General features: G+C 45.6%; 1 protein-coding gene across 1 annotated transcript in view; it reads left to right on the top strand.

Annotated features, from left to right (window-relative positions):
- Nucleotides 1-8,375: 8,375 nt before the first annotated feature.
- LOC311146829 (guanine nucleotide-binding protein G(s) subunit alpha isoforms XLas-like) overlaps nucleotides 8,376-22,415 on the top strand; it is a gene marked incomplete at its 3' end in the record, with an annotated part of 53,687 nt that continues 39,647 nt past the window's right edge. The window contains exon 1 of the mRNA XM_084183425.1: nucleotides 8,376-8,957. Coding sequence (XP_084039551.1) covers nucleotides 8,465-8,957 — 493 coding nt within the window. The 5' untranslated portion in view covers nucleotides 8,376-8,464. The remainder of the gene's footprint in view (nucleotides 8,958-22,415) is intronic.

The raw sequence follows: 22,415 nt of genomic DNA, 5'->3' as shown, positions 1-22,415 counted from the left end.
TATTTGACCAAGACATTTTGTGTGTATTGATATGTAGGCTATGTGTGCCGTTTTAAACGTATATAGTTCTGTCCTTGAGCTGTTCTTGTCTATTAATGTTCTGTATTATGTCATGTTTCGTGTGGACCCCAGGAAGAGTAGCTGCTGCTTTCTCAACAGCTAACGGGGAACCTAATAAAACCCCAGTACCATATATTGATTTAAAACATTATTTGATACGAGCATTGACGATAAATCACAATCAGTAAAAGGAATGGAGCTAGCTAACTAGCAGATGTACATAAATCAAATCAAATCAAATCAACATCATTGATCAGCTGATAGCCCACCCTCTTTTCCCCATGTCAATCATGTTTAGGAGGTACTGTAACTAGCTTGCATACCACTTTGAGCACATGCCCCTGAAAGGTCTGCTTACGACCCTGGACTCCACACACTGCATTCTAGAATGGCATAGACTCCACACACTGCATTCTAGAATGGCATAGAATGCAGTGTGCGGAGTCTCAGTGGTCGAAAACGTGATACAAAATATCACATGATGGGAGCATAGAATGCAGCCAGGGTTCTGTTGGGGAGTCTCTTCACCTTCAGCGGAGAGGTCTGGACTGGTCCCGGCCCTGGTCCCACACGCAGCCCCATAGAGTCAGACATCAGGAGTAGCAGTCAGAACACAGCAGCTACTTTCTTCTGGGAGAACAGACACACAGACTGACGAGGATCACAAAGCTGCAGGGTGGGTCTCAGGTCAGAACAACGACAAGCACCGGGGGGGAGCTACCACTGGACAACAGGGCATCTCTTCTAGAAACACAGACAGAAAACGACTACACATCTTCACTTTTACCTTTCAGTAGTGGTGGTGGAGGTAGAATGTCCAAGGGACTACTAATGAAAATGATCCTCCGGCTGCCTAAATCTTGCACATTTACAGAAATGTTGATAAATATACATTGTCGCTGTCAAATACACCTAATAAAGTAAAGAAAGAAAAGAAAATAAATAAATTGGTAACTGAATGTGGAGAACTCGAGCCGCCTTGCACTTGTACAGGAGGAAGAGAGAGAGGAGGGAGGAAGGGAGGAAGAGAGAGAGGAGGGAGGAAGAGAGAGAGGAGGGAGGAAGAGAGAGAAGAGGGAGGAAGAGAGAGAAGAGGGAGGAAGAGAGAGAGGAGGGAGGAAGAGAGAGAAGAGGGAGGAAGAGAGAGAGGAGAGAGGAAGAGAGAGAAGAGGGAGGAAGAGAGAGAGGAGAGAGGAAGAGAGAGAGGAGGGAGGAAGAGAGAGAGGAGGGAGGAAGAGAGAGAAGAGGGAGGAAGAGAGAGAGGAGGGAGGAAGAGAGAGAGGAGAGAGGAAGAGAGAGAGGAGGGAGGAAGAGAGAGAGGAGGGAGGAAGAGAGAGAGAGGAGGGAGGAAGAGAGAGAAGAGGGAGGAAGAGAGAGAGGAGAGAGGAAGAGAGAGAAGAGGGAGGAAGAGAGAGAGGAGAGAGGAAGAGAGAGAGAGGAGGGAGGAAGAGAGAGGGGAGGGAGGAAGAGAGAGAGGAGAGAGGAAGATGAAGAGAGAGAGGAGGGAGGAAGAGAGAGAGGAGGGAGGAAGAGAGAGAGGAGAGAGGAAGAGAGAGAGGAGTGAGGAAGATGAGGAGAGAGGAAGAGAGAGAGGAGTGAGGGGGGAAGAGAGAGGAGGGAGGAAGGGAGAGAGGAGAGAGGAAGAGAGAGAGAGGAGGGAGGAAGAGAGAGGAGAGAGGAAGAGAGAGAGGAGTGAGGGGGGAAGAGAGAGGAGTGAGGGGGGAAGAGAGAGAGGAGGGAGGGAGGAAGAGAGAGGAGGGGGGAAGAGAGAGAGGAGAGAGGAAGAGAGAGAGAGGAGGGAGGAAGAGAGAGGAGAGAGGAAGAGAGAGAAGAGTGAGGGGGGAAGAGAGAGAGGAGTGAGGGGGGAAGAGAGAGAGGAGGGAGGGAGGAAGAGAGAGAGGAGTGAGGGGGGAAGAGAGAGGAGGGAAGAAGGGAGAGAGGAGAGAGGAAGAGAGAGAGAGGAGGGAGGAAGAGAGAGGAGAGAGGAGAGAGGAAGAGAGAGAAGAGTGAGGGGGGAAGAGAGAGAGAGGAGTGAGGGGGGAAGAGAGAGAGGAGGGAGGGAGGAAGAGAGAGAGGAGTGAGGGGGAAGAGAGAGAGGAGTGAGGGGGAAGAGAGAGAGGAGTGAGGGGGGAAGAGAGAGAGGAGGGAGGAAGAGAGAGAGGAGGGAGGGGGGAAGAGAGAGGAGGGGGGAAGAGAGAGAGGAGTGAGGGGGGAAGAGAGAGGAGGGGGGAAGAGAGAGAGGAGTGAGGGGGGAAGAGAGAGAGGAGGGAGGGAGGAAGAGAGAGAGGAGGGAGGAAGAGAGAGAGGAGGGAGGGGGGAAGAGAGAGGAGGGAGGAAGAGAGAGAGGAGGGAGGGAGGAAGAGAGAGAGGAGGGAGGAAGAGAGAGAGGAGGGAGAAAGAGAGAGGAGAGAGGAAGAGAGAGAAGAGGGAGGAAGAGAGAGAGGAGGGAGGAAGAGAGAGGAGAGAGGAAGAGAGAGAAGAGTGAGGGGGAAGAGAGAGAGGAGTGAGGGGGGAAGAGAGAGAGGAGGGAGGGAGGAAGAGAGAGAGGAGTGAGGGGGGAAGAGAGAGGAGGGAAGAAGGGAGAGAGGAGAGAGGAAGAGAGAGAGAGGAGGGAGGAAGAGAGAGGAGAGAGGAGAGAGGAAGAGAGAGAAGAGTGAGGGGGGAAGAGAGAGAGGAGTGAGGGGGGAAGAGAGAGAGGAGGGAGGGAGGAAGAGAGAGAGGAGTGAGGGGGGAAGAGAGAGAGGAGTGAGGGGGGAAGAGAGAGAGGAGTGAGGGGGGAAGAGAGAGAGGAGGGAGGGGGGAAGAGAGAGGAGGGGGGAAGAGAGAGAGGAGTGAGGGGGGAAGAGAGAGGAGGGGGGAAGAGAGAGAGGAGTGAGGGAGGAAGAGAGAGAGGAGGGAGGAAGAGAGAGAGGAGGGAGGAAGAGAGAGAGGAGTGAGGGGGGAAGAGAGAGGAGGGAGGAAGAGAGAGAGGAGGGAGGGAGGAAGAGAGAGAGGAGGGAGGAAGAGAGAGAGGAGGGAGAAAGAGAGAGGAGAGAGGAAGAGAGAGAAGAGGGAGGAAGAGAGAGAGGAGTGAGGGGGAAGAGAGAGGAGGGAGGAAGAGAGAGAGGAGGGAGGAAGAGATAGAGGAGGGAGGAAGTGAGAGAGGAGGGAGGAAGAGAGAGAAGAGGGAGGAAGAGAGAGAGGAGGGAGGAAGAGAGAGAGGAGGGAGGAAGAGAGAGAGGAGTGAGGAAGAGAGAGAGAGGAGGGAGGAAGAGAGAGAGGAGAGAGGAAGAGAGAGAAGAGGGAGGAAGAGAGAGAGGAGGGAGGAAGAGAGAGAGGAGTGAGGGGGGAAGAGAGAGAGGAGTGAGGAAGAGAGAGAGGAGGGAGGAAGAGAGAGAGAGGAAGATAGAGAGGAGGGAGGAAGAGAGAGAAGAGGGAGGAAGAGAGAGAGGAGAGAGGAAGAGAGAGAAGAGGGAGGAAGAGAGAGAGGAGGGAGGAAGAGAGAGAGGAGTGAGGGGGGAAGAGAGAGAGGAGTGAGGAAGAGAGAGAGGAGGGAGGAAGAGAGAGAGAGGAAGATAGAGAGGAGGGAGGAAGAGAGAGAGGAGGAAGAGAGAGAGGAGAGAGGAAGAGAGAGAGGAGGGAGGAAGAGAGAGAGGAGGGAGGAAGAGAGGGAGGAGTGAGGGGGGAAGAGAGAGAGGAGTGAGGGGGAAGAGAGAGAGGAGTGAGGGGGCAGAGAGAGAGGAAGGAGGGAGGAAGAGAGAGAGAGAGAGGAGGGAGGAAGAGAGAGAGGAGGGAGGAAGAGAGAGAGGAGGGAGGAAGAGAGAGGAGTGAGGGGGGAAGAGAGAGAGGAGTGAGGGGGGAAGAGAGAGAGGAGTGAGGGGGGAAGAGAGAGAGGAGGGAGGAAGAGAGAGGAGAAGGGAAGAGAGAGAGGAGGGAGGAAGAGAGAGAACAGGGAGGAAGAGAGAGAAGAGGGAGGAAGAGAGAGAGGAGTGAGGAAGAGAGGAGGGAGAAAGAGAGAGAGGAGTGAGGAAGAGAGAGAGGAGAGAGGAAGAGAGAGAGAGGAGGGAGGAAGAGAGAGAGGAGTGAGGAAGAGAGAGAGGAGGGAGGAAGAGAGAGAGAGGAGGGAGAAAGAGAGAGAGGAGGGAGGAAGAGAGAGAGGAGAGAGGAAGAGAGCGAGGAGGGAGGAAGAGAGAGAGGAGGGAGGAAGAGAGAGAGGAGAGAGGAAGAGAGAGATGAGAGAGGAAGAGAGAGGCAGAGTGCTCCTAACCTTGAGAAGGTTAGTGGATTAATTTGGCGTCTGCTCGGCTCACAGGAGTGTGCCCAAAACAGAACAGCCCGGTTGCATAAAACAGTGTTTCCCTTAAGGAATAATTTCCCCTTACCTACAGGAATTGTTTAAGGTTGTTGCATAGAGCCCCTCAAACATTTTCTTAGATAAGGGGGATACCTAGTCAGTTGTACAACTGAATGTATTCAACTGAAATGTGTCTTCAGCATTTAACCCAACCCCTCTGAATCAGAGAGGTGCGGGGGGCTGCCTTAATCGCCATCCACGTCATCGGCACCCGGGGAACAGCCTTGCTCAGGGGCAGAACGACAGATTTTTACCTTGTCAGTTCGGGGATTCGATCCAGCAACCTTTCGGTTACCGGCCCTACGCTCCTACCTGCCATAACGACATAACTTAAGTGTTTTATAGTAGTTTGAAGTCATGCGAGGCAGAAAGAGTCTCTGGTTACCATGGAGACGACCTGATTCACCGAATAAACGTCTCGTCAAAAAGATGGCATATATTTTTGGAGCTCGCAAAATAGAACTTCTACATTCAGGACAGGAGAAACAATTTGATTCAGAAGAGAATAAAACACTTTTCTTATCGTTACTTTTTTCTTAACTTGTTTCTATTACTTTCTAGCACGCCAAGCTAAGTTACAGAGTAGCTAGTGAATTAAGCACTTAAGGGACCTCATGGGCACCCTTAACTTTTTTCACTTAATTAAAGGGAGAAATGTGCCTTAAAATATTTTGTGCAACTGACTTAAAGTTAAGGAAACTTTAAGGGAAAAGATAAGGGGGAAATTAACTTAAGATGTTTTATGCAACTGGTCCCTGGGCTTACAGGGGATGCAAGCAGAAGAGGCTTTAACTGCTAAATGACTCAAATGTAAAATGTAAAATTACATTTTACAATTACAATTACAAAAAATGTTTTGCAGACGCTCTTATCCAGAGCGACTTACAGGAGCAATTAGAGTTAAGTGCCTTGCTCAAGGGCACATCGGCAGATTTTTCACCTAGTCGGCTCGGGGATTAGAACCTACCTGCCGCCCACATTTCTTTAGACATTTCTTTAATCCTATATTGACCTCCTCTACTCTCCATCCTACCAGATTAGAAAGTCCCTCAGACAGAGAGAAAGTAAAATAATTATTGGCAGAACAGTTCAGCTTCATTAGTGTGGTATGGGGTAAAGGGGCATACATGATATGCCTACTTAATGAACAACAACCTTTACTACTGGGAGGTTCGTCTGTAGCTAGCTTGCTATGTGACAGACAGCTGTTAGCTAGATAAGTTAGCTAGCTAGCTAGTTGTTAACAAGATAAACACAAATAAAGAAATAACACACATCATTATATTGGCTAACCATAAACCACACCGCTCTCATGCAACATTCAGAAAAATGTGGTATTACCTCAGCATACCTACCAATAAAGACATGAAGTTTTTGTCCCAATTTAGTCCAAGAATCAAGCAAGATGCGTTTCTGTTTTGTGAAAAATAACGCAGCAGCAAAGACAGTACAATAGCGATAGCTTCCTTATTGTACAGGAGTGTCTTCCTTTCTCCTTGGCAACGGCAGAAATATTAGAGAAAGGAGGAGATAGAAATTCCATTGGGCAATATAACGCCCCACCCAGCAGACTGTCGACCAATCGCGTTCACGTTGTCATGCTGCGTCATGCTGTTGCTAAGCTTATCGTCACGCAATCCCTTCTCAAAGTCAGGGTATGAGTCGAGAAACGTGCCTATTTTCCTCGAAAGTACGTAATGGCACGGTTCCAAAGATACACAGTTACAGATAACAAGTTAATTATCTAAAATCTTGGAAAATATTTGATAATGTTGTACTTTTTATTGACCAAATTCATGTTGGGTTTTTGAGCTAGAGCCCAATTGATTCCCATTCACTCCTTGAAGGAGCGCTCTCCTGGTCCCAGAATCGCCCAGAATGCACCGCGCGGCCCATTGACGTAGCATGGGCGACGTTCAAAATGGGCGTTAATACGAATCCAACGGAGTTTCCCATCTCCTCAAAGGTATCTCTGGCAACGGGGACCATAAAGTACCGAGTCATAATACCCATAAAACCTAGCGGTCAAACAGGGAAATGGTTCCAATCCTTTTTCCACTATTCATTTTTCCCATAGGGGATTTTAGAAACACTTAAAATAAGGGCTTTGTTTTGTGTAAGCTCACCCAGGCGTGACGTTTTGATAACTGTGTAAATCTCTCTAGGACAAGGTGACTTTTATTAATATTTTCACCTGTATTTACCCCCAAAAAATGCTAATTAGGCATGTAGCTCAGTTGGTAGAGCATGGCATTTGCAACACCAGGGTTGTGGGTTCGTTTCCCATGGGGGACCAGTATGAAAAAAAGTCGCTCTGGATAAGAGTGTCAGCTAAATGACTAAAATGTAAAAAATTTAAATGTATCATAAAGAACTACAAATGCCATGATGATCTGGATGAGACTGCCGAAATCGAGGCAAAGGTAAGAATCTCTGGATTAACTATCTTATGTTAGCTAAATGTAGTAATGTATAAATTGGCTACATTTCTTTAAATGGACAATTCTGATAACTGTGCATGTTTTAAATCTACACAATACCCATTAGCAAAGGTGTCAGCTAGAGATGATGTACAGGTGCTTGCAGGGATTTGTAGTTTTGCATAATGTCTACTTTGACGCTAATTAGCTTTTTTGAATCTGAGAGTAAATAGACTAATATATAGATAAAAGTCACCTTGTCTGATTTACATGGTTATCAAAACATCAGCCATGGTGAGCCTACACCGAAATACAGCCCTTATTTTAAGTGTTTCTAAAATCCCCTATGGGGAAAATGAATGGTGGAAAAACGATTGGAACCATTTCCCTGTTTGACCTCTAGGTTTTATGAAACATCCACCGTGGGGCTCTATTTTTTTATTTAACTAGGCAAGTCAGTTAAGAACAAATTCTTATTTACAATGACGGCCTACACCGGCCAAACACGGGCCAATCGTGCGCCGCCCTATGGGACTCCCAATCACGGCCGGTTGTGATACAGCCTGGAATCGAACCAGGGGGTCTATAGTGACGCCTACAATAGATGCTGTGCCTTAGACCGCTGCACCACTCGGGAGCCCAAAGAGGGAGTTTGGGAAGAATACTATCCGAAGTTACCATCTTTAAAATAAATTTAAACAAGGCAACCACAAAATAAATCATTTTCCCCACCTTCCACATCTTTTTGTAATACATCAGCGCAATCTAGTGGTACAAAACTGCATCTCAGCCTCTCAATATGGATGCGTTCCAGGTGCACAGATTCTTCACACATTGCAGGTCTGCGTATATCACACATTTACATTTACATTTTACACAAACCTTTTTCTCCAACCCCAGACCCTAACCCCAACCTCATTCAAGCCTTGCATGTGAGTGTTCTACTGCCTCTCTCTACTGCCTCTCTCAATTGCCTGTAACCACCAGGTCGCTGGTTCAAGTCCCACCCAGGCCCTGTTGATTTCCCCCCCAACTGCTACACTGGTGGCAGCTGTGGGATAGTCAGCAAGGCTAACTTTACAGTAGTAGGCTACAGGGTGACATAACAGCATATCAGACACACAAGACCATCAGTAATAACATGCCTTTCACAATGCCTAGACCGATAACTACAGACAGCATCACAACTACTGGCATGCACAGACATGTGGTATTTTTATGTGTGAAAAAAAATCCATGACCAGGATTCTTTCTCGAAATGGCCTTACTGTAGTAAATATGACGTTCTGTGTCTTTCCCCTAAAAAGGGCCCTGTAGATTTGGTGCAATTGCACAGTGGATGGCTGAATTTTTCTTCCTGGTTATGCTTTTGGTTTACTTACGGTAAGGTGGACCCGCAGTGTCCAGTATGGTATCAGGTGATCCACTAACTACGGAGCGTAGGCTGACTGGTGAAAAATGCAAAATGACATATAGCAAATGTCTGAGCATTATTCATTCACGTTTTTGGATCAAATTTGAATATAATCGCACCACTGGAGCTCCAATGTAACGATGTCGTGCTAGGACTGGTGCGTGAAGGCGGATTTTTAATCTTTAAATTTATGAAATACCACATTTACAGAGGAAAAATATTGTCTACACCATCGACATGGGGCTGTGCTACAGTTTGCGTCCCCGGCTCTTCGGGGACCTGAGCGGGTCTATTTCGAACGCTACCTCGGACTCGGATCAGTCTCCAGACCCAGCTGTACCCTGCCGAGCCGGGGGACCTCGTCAAGAGGACACAGGGGGATATGGCGATACCTCGTCGCTCCGAGGCGGTAGCAGCCAAGTACGCCATGGGGACTCAGTCAAGCTCCCGCCCAGGGAGCCCCGCGGTAGAGACAACACGGGCACGGATGGAGTGCTCATACAGAACGGGGGTGGAGGCGGAGTAGGCAAGGGAACGGGCAAGGACCGCAGTCGACGATTACAGCTGCTGCAGAAAACAACCAGCACCCAAAAACAGAAAAACTGGGACAAACTGTTGGTGGAGGAGAAGGAGGCCGAGAGGGAAGCGAAGAAAGTCAGTAAGAATATTGACAGGGCGCTAAAGGAGCTCAAACGGGAGTACAAACAGACTCATCGGCTGCTATTACTGGGTAGGTTGGCACATTATTGGTTAATTATTTACATATTATTTAACCGTCTCCTTTTTTTGTCGTGAACCGCGGCATTTCAGATAGCTATAACGGTAATGTAGCTAGGGAGGTCAGTGCTGCCTGTGCTTATGTCACACCGTTTTCTACGTTAAATTGTATCCCCGGCAGTCGTCATTTGACTGAGCTGAAGATGGAGGTTGGATATCATAGCCTTCCTCTACGTCTGCCTAGTTTTAGCCTTGTCCCGTCTATATATTTCATGCCGCGTTCACGTGCTAGTTGGAACTAGGAAACTCTGAAATGTTCGATTTGCTAACTGGTTGAAGTCATACACGTGCTGCGTTCAACCAGTTGGCAAGTCGGAAATATCTTAGTTCTGACTAGCACGTGAACGCGACATCAGATTTGATCGGCGGTTACAGTTAAATGGATGATGATCGGGGCTGTTATTATCATGATGCATCTTAGTTTCATAACACACACACACACGCAATAACATAACTATAAAGTGTAAAATATTTAAAATCGGGATGGACACAGGCTACAGTAGGATGACAGGTGGCTAAAGCCCTAAACTTTAAATATAGAAGATGTACACGGTTTTTTATTGGCTTTTGTTCACATGAAGTTAAAATGATTCCGTCCTCTAGTCTTAGCCATCCGCACCCATAGAAATATAATCTATAGAATGGGCCTTCCCATTTCAAGTCAATAATGGCATAATGGTTGGACTGGCAGCCATTGTAAATGTACCCACGAGTTTACCAGTTAAATTGACAGGGTTACACAAGCCCTTTCTATAGATTGTATTTCAATGTCGGCACCACCCATGGCCTTTACACAGTGTGGCCTTCTCTATGCCCGTGTATTACCCAGTGTGTCAGTGCTGTGGGAAAGTTGTCTTCATCAGATCATTAAATAGTGGGATTCTTCCTAAAATATCTAAACATTATGCTGACAGATGGTTAAAATCCCTATAGGGTTTTCTATTGCCTCATTCAAACAGTTCCTTCCTTCGGTCTCGCTGAACCATCCACCCTACCCTACTCTTTATACATAGTGGCCAACCATCCACCCTACCCTACTCTTTATACATAGTGGCCAACCATCCACACTACCCTACTCTTTATACATAGTGGCCAACCATCCACACTACCCTACTCTTTATACATAGTGGCCAACCATCCACACTACCCTACTCTTTATACATAGTGGCCAACCATCCACACTACCCTACTCTTTATACAGTACATGGTGGCCTTCTCTATGTCCATACTGTATATTACCCAGTGTCAGTGGTGTGGGAAAGATTGCTTCATCAGGTTGTTATAAATCACTGGTTGTCCACCTTATTCCTCTTTCTCTCTCTCTGAAACGTCTGGACTGTAACTGTTCAGATGGCTGGTTGGACTGTAACTGTTCAGATGGCTGGTTGGACTGTAACTGTTCAGATGGCTGGTTGTGGTTGAACTGTAACTGTTCAGATGGCTGGTTGTGGTTGAACTGTAACTGGTCATCTATGTGGAGACAACTAGGAAGGAACATAGGCTATTCACTACAGCGGTAAAACATGGGGCAACACTCTTTTTAAGGGGGGTTGTTAAGGGTTTATAACAAATGTATAGACTGTTATTAACCTCTATGGGATCGGTGTCCCGTATACGGGACGGTTGAGCTAACGTGCGCTAATGTGATTAGCATGACTGTTGTAAGTAACAGCAAACTTTCCAGGACATAGACATGTCTTATATGGGCAGAAAGCTTAAATTCTTGTTAATCTAACTGCACTGTCCAATTTACAGTAGCTATTACAGTGAAAATATACCATGCTATTGTTTGAGGAGAGTGCACAACAACAAAAAACATATCACGGCAACTGGTTTGATACATTCACCTCTGAAGGTAAATAATGTACTTACATTCAGTAATCTTGCTCTGATTTGTCATCCTAAGGGTCCCAGAGATAAAATCAATTTTTATATTAAAATGTAGGAACTGGGTTCTACAGTTTGAACCCCTGCTGTCTCTGGCTCCACACCCACCCCGACGTGTGAAGGTTTGTGTATAAGCTAATGATCCATCATGTATGACATTCCTGGGAGTGTGTAAACTTAAATTTTGTATTACCATATCATTTTTGTATGTTCTCTATAGTTATGTACTTGAAAATGCATCAATTGACCAATTTGGCACATTTGTGCAGACTTGATAGAAAATAGTCCAGTATTGCAATGCTTCACTGGATCAAACTGAAACGTTGCGCACACACACTGCTGCCATCTAGTGGCCAAAATCTAAATTGTGCCTAAACTGTAATATTATATTGTGGCCTTTCTCTTGCATTTCAAAGATGATGGAACAAACAAATAAATAGAAAACGCATGTTTTTTTGTTTGTATTATCTTTTACCAGATCTAATGTGTTATATTCTCCTACATTAATTTCACATTTCCGCAAACTTTCCACAAAGTGTTTCCTTTCAAATGGTATCAAGAATATGCATATCCTTGCTTCAGGTCCTGAGCTACTGTCACACCCTGGCTCTGGGGACTCTATATGTTGAGCCCGGGTGTGTAGATTCTATGTGTTTGTGTTCTGTTTGTAGGTCTAGTTGTTTCATTTCTATGTTGGCCAGTGTGGTTCTCAATCAGAGGCAACGAGTGTCAGCTGTGGCTGGTTGTCTCTGATTGGGAACCACATTTAAACAGGCTGTTTTCCCACAGTAGTTGTGGGATCTTGTTCCTTTTGGTTTGTTTCCGTGTTGGTTGTTTAACCTAGGACGTCACGTTGTTCGTTTATTGTTTTGTTCTTGTTATCACTAAAGATAATAAAGTATGTTCGTTCATCACGCTGCGCCTTGGTCTACTCCGTTCAACGTTCGTGACAGCTACAGGCGGTTAGATTTGGGTATGTCATTTTTAGGCGAATATTTAAAAAAAAGGGTCCGATCCTTAAGAGGTTTAATGAATAAGTTGAAACAGTTTTAACATTGTAGTGAAGGACTATCTCCCTGTTGAGAGCCACTGTTCTAAGTTGTCGTCTTTGTCCTACGTCACTGGGTTATTGTGCCATCTTAATACCCATTACAGCCTAATGGGGCCGTATGCATCTCAGAGAAGGAGTGCTAATCTGGGATCAGGCCCCCCAGAGATGCTTGATACAATTCCTTTTGACCTCATGGCTTGGTTTATGCTCTGACATGCACTGTCAACTGTGGGACCTTATATAGACAGGTGTGTGCCTTTCCAAATCATGTCCAATCAATTCAATTTACCACAGGTGGACTCCAATCAAGTTGTAGAAACATCTCGGGGATGATCAATGGAAACAGGATGCACCTGAGCTCAATTTCGAGTCTCATAAAATATCAAAACAGAACAGTGTTCAGAACGTGACCCCTTGCATCACATTTTCATACCTGACGTTCACGATCTCCCCTTATCTGCAAACGGGGCCAATAACAACACGCCTTATTGTCATCGGAATTGAACCAACCAATAAGAGTGCTTGAACATGAAATACATTTAAATGTTTTACATTTTAGCAGACGCTCTTATCCAGAGCGACTTACAGGAGCAATCAGGGTTAAGTGCCTTGCTCAAGGGCACATCGACAGATTTTTCACCTAGTCGACTCGGGGATTAGAACCAGCGACCTTTCGGTTACTGGCACAACGCTCTTAACCACTAAGCTACCTGCCGCCCACATTTCTTTAGAGGCAAGCGGAAACATAACCAACCCTGTTACATGTGCATGTATAAATGTGAGCGCGTGAGAGTTGGGCTATATGGAGGAGATTACTGAGTAGTTTGGTTCATCAGGCTGACCTTCAGTCTTAGCTTATTGTTATTGAGGGATGATGAGGTTTTGGCAATGTGAAGATAATAATTCCAGAGTATGGTACCTCTGTATCTGATAGAGAATCGACTATGTGAGGTGCAGCAGTGGGTAGGGTGAAGGTTATCGCAGTGTCTTGTGTTATATAGATCGATTTCGGAATTAACCTGGAAGAATCCATTGAAGGGTTTAGGTAAACTGTCTGGGAGGTGTGAGTATTTGTAGATGAAAGTGCATAATTGGTGTACATTGATGTCGTAAATAGACAAGATATTGAGTTTCTTAAACAAAGGTGCAGATGGAGCCAGGTAATTAGAGGAGGTGGCTAGTCTTGCAAATGTATGATGAGTAAATTGTGTAGGTAGGAGGCATATGTACTGGCACAGACAATATTACAGTAAATGAGATATGGATAAATTAAGCTGTAGTATAGAGTTAGGAACCAAGCCTGATGAACGAAACCACTAATCTTTCTGATGATACCAGCAGATTTTCATCACTTTGCTGCAGACAAATTGAATATGATCTTTCCAGGATAACTTTTCATCAATTAGAACTCAGAGGAATCTAGTGGATGTGACTTGTTCCATTTCATTCTCACCAATTGAGATTCTGGCTCTTTTTTTTATTTATTTTACAATATTTGTTATTCTTACTATTGAATACATTAGATTTTTAAAAACATTTTAAAGATCATTTGTTTATCTGGAACCGTTAAGAAAATGTGGCAACGCCTGAGTTGGCTTCATTAATTAGTGAATCAAAATTATTTTGTGATGAAATCAAAATGGTGTCATCAGCAAAGAGAATGGGAATTACAGTAGAAGACTCAGCATCAAGGTCATTGATATAGATTAGGAATAACAAAGGTCCAATTATCGAACTCAGCGGGACACCACAGGATATCTTGGCCCTGGTAGATGCACAGCTATTTGCATAAACAAACTTGTTCTCTATCATAAACATCATACATATAATTGGTTATATAGTTATCATGAAAACCGTAATAATGCAATTTAGAAAAAGTAATACTTCATGATCGACTGTGTCAAAAGCTTTGGATAAATCTAAAAAGATGCCAAGAGCGTATTCATTGTTGTTCAGGGTTGTAAATATTTTATCCACAATTTGCAAAAGAGACATATCTGTAGAGTAGTTTCCATATTGGTGCTCATATAGAGGACAGTGTTGAAACCATATTGGTGCTCATATAGAGGACAGTGTTGAAACCATATTGGTGCTCATATAGAGGACAGTGTTGAAACCATATTGGTGCTCATATAGAGGACAGTGTTGAAACCATATTGGTGCTCATATAGAGGACAGTGTTGAAACCATATTGGTGCTCATATAGAGGACAGTGTTGAAACCATATTGGTGCTCATATAGAATACAGTGTTGAAACCATATTGGTGCTCATATAGAGGACAGTGTTGAAACCATATTGGTGCTCATATAGAGGACAGTGTTGAAACCATATTGGTGCTCATATAGAGGACAGTGTTGAAACCATATTGGTGCTCATATAGAGGACAGTGTTGATTTACAGCTGAAGTCGGAAGTTTACATACACTTAGGTTGGAGTCATTAACTCGTTTTTCAACCACTCCACACATTTCTTGTTAACAAACTATAGTTTTGGCAAGTCGGTTAGGACATCTACTTTGTGCATGACACAAGTAATTTTTCCAACAATTGTTTACAGACAGATTATTTCACTGTATCACAATTCCAGTGGGTCAGAAGTTTACATACACTAAGTTGACTGTGCCTTTAAACAGCTTGGAAAATTCCAGAAAATGATGTCATGGCTTTAGAAGCTTCTGATAGGCTAATTGACATAATTTGAGTCAATTGGAGGTGTACCTGTGAATGTATTTCAAGGCCTACCTTCAAACTCAGTGCCTCTTTGCTTGACATCATGGGAAAATCTAAAGAAATCAGCCAAGACCACAGAAAATAATTTGTAGACCTCCACAAGTCTGGTTCATCCTTGGGATCAATTTCCAAACGCCTGAAGGTACCACGTTCATCTGTACAAACAATAGTACGTAAGTATAAACACCATGGGACCACGCAGCCGTCATACCGCTCAGGAAGGAGACGCGTTCTGTCTCCTAGAGATGAACGTACTTTGGTGCGAAAAGTGCAAATCAATCCCAGAACAACAGCAAAGGACCTTGTGAAGATGCTGGAGGAAACGGGTACAAAAGTATCTATATCCACAGTAAAACGAGTCCTATATCGACATAACCTGAAAGGCCGGTCAGCATGGAAGAAGCCATTGCTCCAAAACCGCCATAAAAAAGCCAGACTATGGTTTGCAACTGCACATGGAGACAAAGATCGTACTTTTTGGAGAAATGTCCTCTGGTCTGATGAAACAAAAATAGAACTGTTTGGCCATACTTCCAAAGTTGTGGCAAAAATTAAGGACAACAAAGTCAAGGTATTGGAGTGGCCATCACAAAGCCCTGACCTCAATCCTATAGAACATTTGTGGGCAGAACTGAAAAAGCGTGTGCGAGCAAGGAGGCCTACAAACCTGACTCAGTTACACCAGCTCTGTCAGGAGAAATGGGCCAAAATTCACCCAACTTATTGTGGGAAGCTTGTGCAAGGCTACCGGAAACGTTTGACCCAAGTTTAACAATTTAAAGGCAATGCTACCAAATACTAATTGAGTGTATGTAAACTTCTGACCCACTGGGAATGTGATGAAATAAATAAAAGTTGAAATAAATTATTCTCTCTACTATTATTCTGACATTTCACATTCTTAAAATAAAGTGGTGATCCTAACTGACCTAAGACAGGGAATTTGTACTAGGATTAAATGTCAGGAATTGTGAAAAACTGAGTTTAAATGTATTTGGCTAAGGTGTATGTAAACCTCCGACTTCGACTGTAAATGTCTCGACATTCTCTTATATACCAATTCTTCTAGGATTTTTGAAAAACAAGCTGCCATCTTGATTTCCTTGTGTTTTTCTCTCCTCTCGGTTCTCGGCCCTCTGCTCCTCCCCCGTCTTCTCTGAGCAGAGCAGGCAGGCCCGTTGCCCTAGCGACTCCAGACTCCACCCAGACACAACGTGTACCCACGTTGCTCCAGAGCCAGTGCTGTTGATCCGTCAGGACAAGCATGCCTCAAAACGTTGTTCATTTGCATAATGTCTCCGGTTCACATTCGCTTGTAAATGTCCAAACTCTCACCAAAAATGACATTCGGTAGCGTGGGTGGCTTTTGATCATTTTTTATTTGGATTCCTCACGTCTTAATCGTTGTTAAGAAGAGGTTTGGTCCAAATCAGACGTTGTGTACTAATAGTTATTAAATATTATAAGAATCCTATAAACGGAAATGGCTAATTTGGGTGCAATCATTAGCATAAGTTCAATTTCCCTATATAGTGCACTACTTTTGTCCAGGCTGCACCCTATTCCCTATGTAGTGCACTACTTTCACCCGATTCCATCGCCACAATGGGAATATGGTACAATTTCAGACACAGCCAGCCATAGCCCTGGCCAAAAGTAGTGCACTACATAGGGAATAGGGTGCGATTTCAGCCGCAGACCCAGTGTTCCTCCACAGTAAGGCCTCCTGTTGCTGCCTGGAGTGCCGGCTGAGCCCTTAGGCCTGTCGTTACGGCGTGGCGTGGTGTGGGTATGTGTTTGCTCTGTTCCTTTTTGAAAGTGGACACCTTCCAAATAGTGTTACATTTCAACCAGGCCAAGGTGTGCCGGCCCGGCTAATCTGGGTCACTCTATCTGTTTGTAGTAGCAGCCGGCAGGTGTTTTCTTGAGGAACGATACAGTCAGAAGGAAGTATATAAGTATCTGGTTGGAATACAATTCATTACATTTTTACATTTGAGTCATTTTAGCAGACGCTCTTATCCAGAGCGACTTACAGTTAGTGAGTGCATACATTATTTTAATTTGTTTTCATACATTCGTAAGTCGTCATTGTGTTGTTAGGTGTTCTGGAACTGTGTTATAGAATTTACATTATAGAATGTTTTATCTTCTAGAATGTCTTGTCTCTAGAGCAGGGCTGCCCAACCCTCTTCCTGGAGATCTACCGTCCTGGGGGTTTCCAGTCCAACCCTAATTTAACACACCTGATTCTCCTTATTAGCTGCTCAACAAGACCTTAACTAAGCTGAATCAGATATGCTAAATTAGGGTTGTACTGAAAACCTCCAGGACCGTAGATCTCCAGGAAGAGTGTTGGGCAGCCCTGTTCTAGAACATGACTGGTGTTCTAGTATTCATGACCTCGTGGTATTCACCACCTTGATGAGTACGGCCCTCTTATCAGTCGGGCTTCATTTACATTCAAGCCACTTGACTTTGGCTGGGATACTTTAATAGGCCTACTTCATGGACTGTGTTTGATTTGGTGGCAGGCCAAGCTCACCATTGATTCCAGGAAAGGAAGCAGGGAATCCATTGTTAGACCACATTAGGAAAGGAAGCAGGGAATCCTAGTCTGTCTCCTGTTTCTGTAGTGAGACAGCTTGATGTACCAGTACACCCCCTGGACAGGACACTAGTCTATCTCCTGTTTCTGTAGTGAGACAGCTTGATGTACCAGTACACCCCCTGGACAGGACACTAGTCTATCTCCTGTTTCTGTAGTGAGACAGCTTGATGTACAGTACACCCCCTGGACAGGACACTAGTCCATCTCCTGTTTCTGTAGTGAGACAGCTTGATGTACAGTACACCCCCTGGACAGGACACTAGTCCATCTCCTGTTTCTGTAGTGAGACAGCTTGATGTACAGTACACCCCCTGGACAGGACACTAGTCTATCTCCTGTTTCTATAGTGAGACAGCTTGATGTACAGTACACCCCCTGGACAGGACACTAGTCTATCTCCTGTTTCTGTAGTGAGACAGCTTGATGTACAGTACACCCCCTGGACAGGACACTAGTCTATCTCCTGTTTCTGTAGTGAGACAGCTTGATGTACAGTACACCCCCTGGACAGGACACTAGTCTGTCTCCTGTTTCTATAGTGAGACAGCTTGATGTACAGTACACCCCCTGGACAGGACACTAGTCTATCTCCTGTTTCTGTATTGAGACAGCTTGATGTACCAGTACACCCCCTGGACAGGACGCTAGTCTATCGCAGGGCCTTACCCCCAATCTATCTCCTTAATGCTGTGTCAAGCAGACACACATCGGGTCCCATTTATGCCTCAGACGGGGATCGAACTCACAATCTCATAGGCGGGACACTAACTACCCCCTAGTAGGCACTCCTGTAAATCTAAATGGGATTGGATAGGTTTAGGTAATATGGTAATATGGTAATTGCTTTACCTTGCCTTCTGATCGCTGGATCTCTTATCCAATCACTTTGGCTATAAAGGAGGAGAGAGAACCAGGCTGGCTCACAGTAGCATACAATGGAACCTTATGAAGTCCTCTCACTTATCAGTGATCACAGAGGAAAGTTGACAAAGCTAGGATTATTGGTAGGGCTGTGACGGTGATAAAGCTAGGATTATTGGTAGGGCTGTGACGGTGATAAAGCTAGGATTATTGGTAGGGCTGTGACGGTGATAAAGCTAGGATTATTGGTAGGGCTGTGACGGTGATAAAGCTAGGATTATTGGTAGGGCTGTGACGGTGATAAAGCTAGGATTATTGGTAGGGCTGTGACGGTGATAAAGCTAGGATTATTGGTAGGGCTGTGACGGTGATGAAGCTAGGATTATTGGTAGGGCTGTGACGGTGATGAAGCTAGGATTATTGGTAGGGCTGTGACGGTGATGAAGCTAGGATTATTGGTAGGGCTGTGACGGTGATAAAGCTAGGATTATTGGTTGGGCTGTGACGGTGATAAAGCTAGGATTATTGGTTGGGCTGTGACGGTGATGAAGCTAGGATTATTGGTAGGGCTGTGACGGTGATAAAGCTAGGATTATTGGTAGGGCTGTGACGGTGATAAAGCTAGGATTATTGGTTGGGCTGTGACGGTGATAAAGCTAGGATTATTGGTTGGGCTGTGACGGTGATGAAGCTAGGATTATTGGTAGGGCTGTGACGGTGATGAAGCTAGGATTATTGGTAGGGCTGTGACGGTGATGAAGCTAGGATTATTGGTAGGGCTGTGACGGTAACAAAGCTAGGATTATTGGTAGGGCTGTGACGGTGACAAAGCTAGGTTTATTGGTAGGGCTGTGACGGTGATGAAGCTAGGATTATTGGTAGGGCTGTGACGGTGACAAAGCTAGGATTATTGGTAGGGCTGTGACGGTGACAAAACTAGGATTATTGGTAGGGCTGTGACGGTGATAAAGCTAGGATTATTGGTTGGGCTGTGACGGTGACAAAGCTAGGATTATTGGTAGGGCTGTGACGGTGATGAAGCTAGGATTATTGGTAGGGCTGTGACGGTAACAAAGCTAGGATTATTGGTAGGGCTGTGACGGTGACAAAGCTAGGATTATTGGTAGGGCTGTGACGGTGATGAAGCTAGGATTATTGGTAGGGCTGTGACGGTGATGAAGCTAGGATTATTGGTAGGGCTGTGACGGTGACAAAGCTAGGATTATTGGTAGGGCTGTGACGGTGACAAAGCTAGGATTATTGGTAGGGCTGTGACGGTAACAAAGCTAGGATTATTGGTTGGGCTGTGACGGTGACAAAGCTAGGATTATTGGTTGGGCTGTGACGGTGACAAAGCTAGGATTATTGGTAGGGCTGTGACGGTGATGAAGCTAGGATTATTGGTTGGGCTGTGACGGTGATAAAGCTAGGATTATTGGTAGGGCTGTGACGGTTACAAAGCTAGGATTATTGGTAGGGCTGTGATGGTTACAAAGCTAGGATTATTGGTAGGGCTGTGACGGTGACAAAGCTAGGATTATTGGTAGGGCTGTGACGGTGACGAAGCTAGGATTATTGGTAGGGCTGTGACGGTGATGAAGCTAGGATTATTGGTAGGGCTGTGACGGTGACAAAGCTAGGATTATTGGTAGGGCTGTGACGGTGACGAAGCTAGGATTATTGGTAGGGCTGTGACGGTGACAAAACTAGGATTATTGGTAGGGCTGTGACGGTGACAAAGCTAGGATTATTGGTAGGGCTGTGACGGTTACAAAGCTAGGATTATTGGTAGGGCTGTGACGGTGATGAAGCTAGGATTATTGGTAGGGCTGTGACGGTGATGAAGCTAGGATTATTGGTAGGGCTGTGACGGTGATGAAGCTAGGATTATTGGTAGGGCTGTGACGGTGATGAAGCTAGGATTATTGGTTGGGCTGTGACGGTGACAAAGCTAGGATTATTGGTTGGGCTGTGACGGTGACAAAGCTAGGATTATTGGTAGGGCTGTGACGGTTACAAAGCTAGGATTATTGGTAGGGCTGTGACGGTTACAAAGCTAGGATTATTGGTAGGGCTGTGACGGTGATGAAGCTAGGATTATTGGTAGGGCTGTGACGGTGATGAAGCTAGGATTATTGGTAGGGCTGTGACGGTGACGAAGCTAGGATTATTGGTAGGGCTGTGACGGTGATGAAGCTAGGATTATTGGTAGGGCTGTGACGGTGACAAAGCTAGGATTATTGGTAGGGCTGTGACGGTGACGAAGCTAGGATTATTGGTAGGGCTGTGACGGTGATGAAGCTAGGATTATTGGTAGGGCTGTGACGGTGACAAAGCTAGGATTATTGGTAGGGCTGTGACGGTGACGAAGCTAGGATTATTGGTAGGGCTGTGACGGTGATGAAGCTAGGATTATTGGTAGGGCTGTGACGGTGATAAAGCTAGGATTATTGGTAGGGCTGTGACGGTGATAAAGCTAGGATTATTGGTAGGGCTGTGACGGTGATAAAGCTAGGATTATTGGTTGGGCTGTGACGGTGACGAAGCTAGGATTATTGGTAGGGCTGTGACGGTGATGAAGCTAGGATTATTGGTAGGGCTGTGACGGTGATGAAGCTAGGATTATTGGTAGGGCTGTGACGGTGACAAAGCTAGGATTATTGGTAGGGCTGTGACGGTGATGAAGCTAGGATTATTGGTAGGGCTGTGACGGTGACGAAGCTAGGATTATTGGTAGGGCTGTGACGGTGACGAAGCTAGGATTATTGGTAGGGCTGTGACGGTGACAAAGCTAGGATTATTGGTAGGGCTGTGACGGTGATAAAGCTAGGATTATTGGTAGGGCTGTGACGGTGACGAAGCTAGGATTATTGGTAGGGCTGTGACGGTGACGAAGCTAGGATTATTGGTAGGGCTGTGACGGTGACAAAGCTAGGATTATTGGTAGGGCTGTGACGGTGATGAAGCTAGGATTATTGGTAGGGCTGTGACGGTGATGAAGCTAGGATTATTGGTAGGGCTGTGACGGTGACGAAGCTAGGATTATTGGTAGGGCTGTGACGGTGATGAAGCTAGGATTATTGGTAGGGCTGTGACGGTGATAAAGCTAGGATTATTGGTAGGGCTGTGACGGTGACGAAGCTAGGATTATTGGTAGGGCTGTGACGGTGATAAAGCTAGGATTATTGGTAGGGCTGTGACGGTGACGAAGCTAGGATTATTGGTAGGGCTGTGACGGTGATAAAGCTAGGATTATTGGTAGGGCTGTGACGGTGATAAAGCTAGGATTATTGGTAGGGCTGTGACGGTGATAAAGCTAGGATTATTGGTAGGGCTGTGACGGTGATAAAGCTAGGATTATTGGTTGGGCTGTGACGGTGACGAAGCTAGGATTATTGGTAGGGCTGTGACGGTGATGAAGCTAGGATTATTGGTAGGGCTGTGACGGTGATGAAGCTAGGATTATTGGTAGGGCTGTGACGGTGACAAAGCTAGGATTATTGGTAGGGCTGTGACGGTGATGAAGCTAGGATTATTGGTAGGGCTGTGACGGTGACGAAGCTAGGATTATTGGTAGGGCTGTGACGGTGACGAAGCTAGGATTATTGGTAGGGCTGTGACGGTGACAAAGCTAGGATTATTGGTAGGGCTGTGACGGTGATAAAGCTAGGATTATTGGTAGGGCTGTGACGGTGACGAAGCTAGGATTATTGGTAGGGCTGTGACGGTGACGAAGCTAGGATTATTGGTAGGGCTGTGACGGTGACAAAGCTAGGATTATTGGTAGGGCTGTGACGGTGATGAAGCTAGGATTATTGGTAGGGCTGTGACGGTGATGAAGCTAGGATTATTGGTAGGGCTGTGACGGTGACGAAGCTAGGATTATTGGTAGGGCTGTGACGGTGATGAAGCTAGGATTATTGGTAGGGCTGTGACGGTGATAAAGCTAGGATTATTGGTAGGGCTGTGACGGTGACGAAGCTAGGATTATTGGTAGGGCTGTGACGGTGATAAAGCTAGGATTATTGGTAGGGCTGTGACGGTGACGAAGCTAGGATTATTGGTAGGGCTGTGACGGTGATAAAGCTAGGATTATTGGTAGGGCTGTGACGGTGATAAAGCTAGGATTATTGGTAGGGCTGTGACGGTGATAAAGCTAGGATTATTGGTAGGGCTGTGACGGTGACAAAGCTAGGATTATTGGTAGGGCTGTGACGGTGACAAAGCTAGGATTATTGGTAGGGCTGTGACGGTGACAAAGCTAGGATTAT

The sequence above is a fragment of the Coregonus lavaretus genome, assembly GCF_964263955.1.
Source record: "Coregonus lavaretus genome assembly, chromosome: 19".
Classification (NCBI taxonomy): domain Eukaryota; kingdom Metazoa; phylum Chordata; class Actinopteri; order Salmoniformes; family Salmonidae; genus Coregonus; species Coregonus lavaretus.
This window is presented reverse-complemented; position numbering and strand designations above follow the sequence as displayed.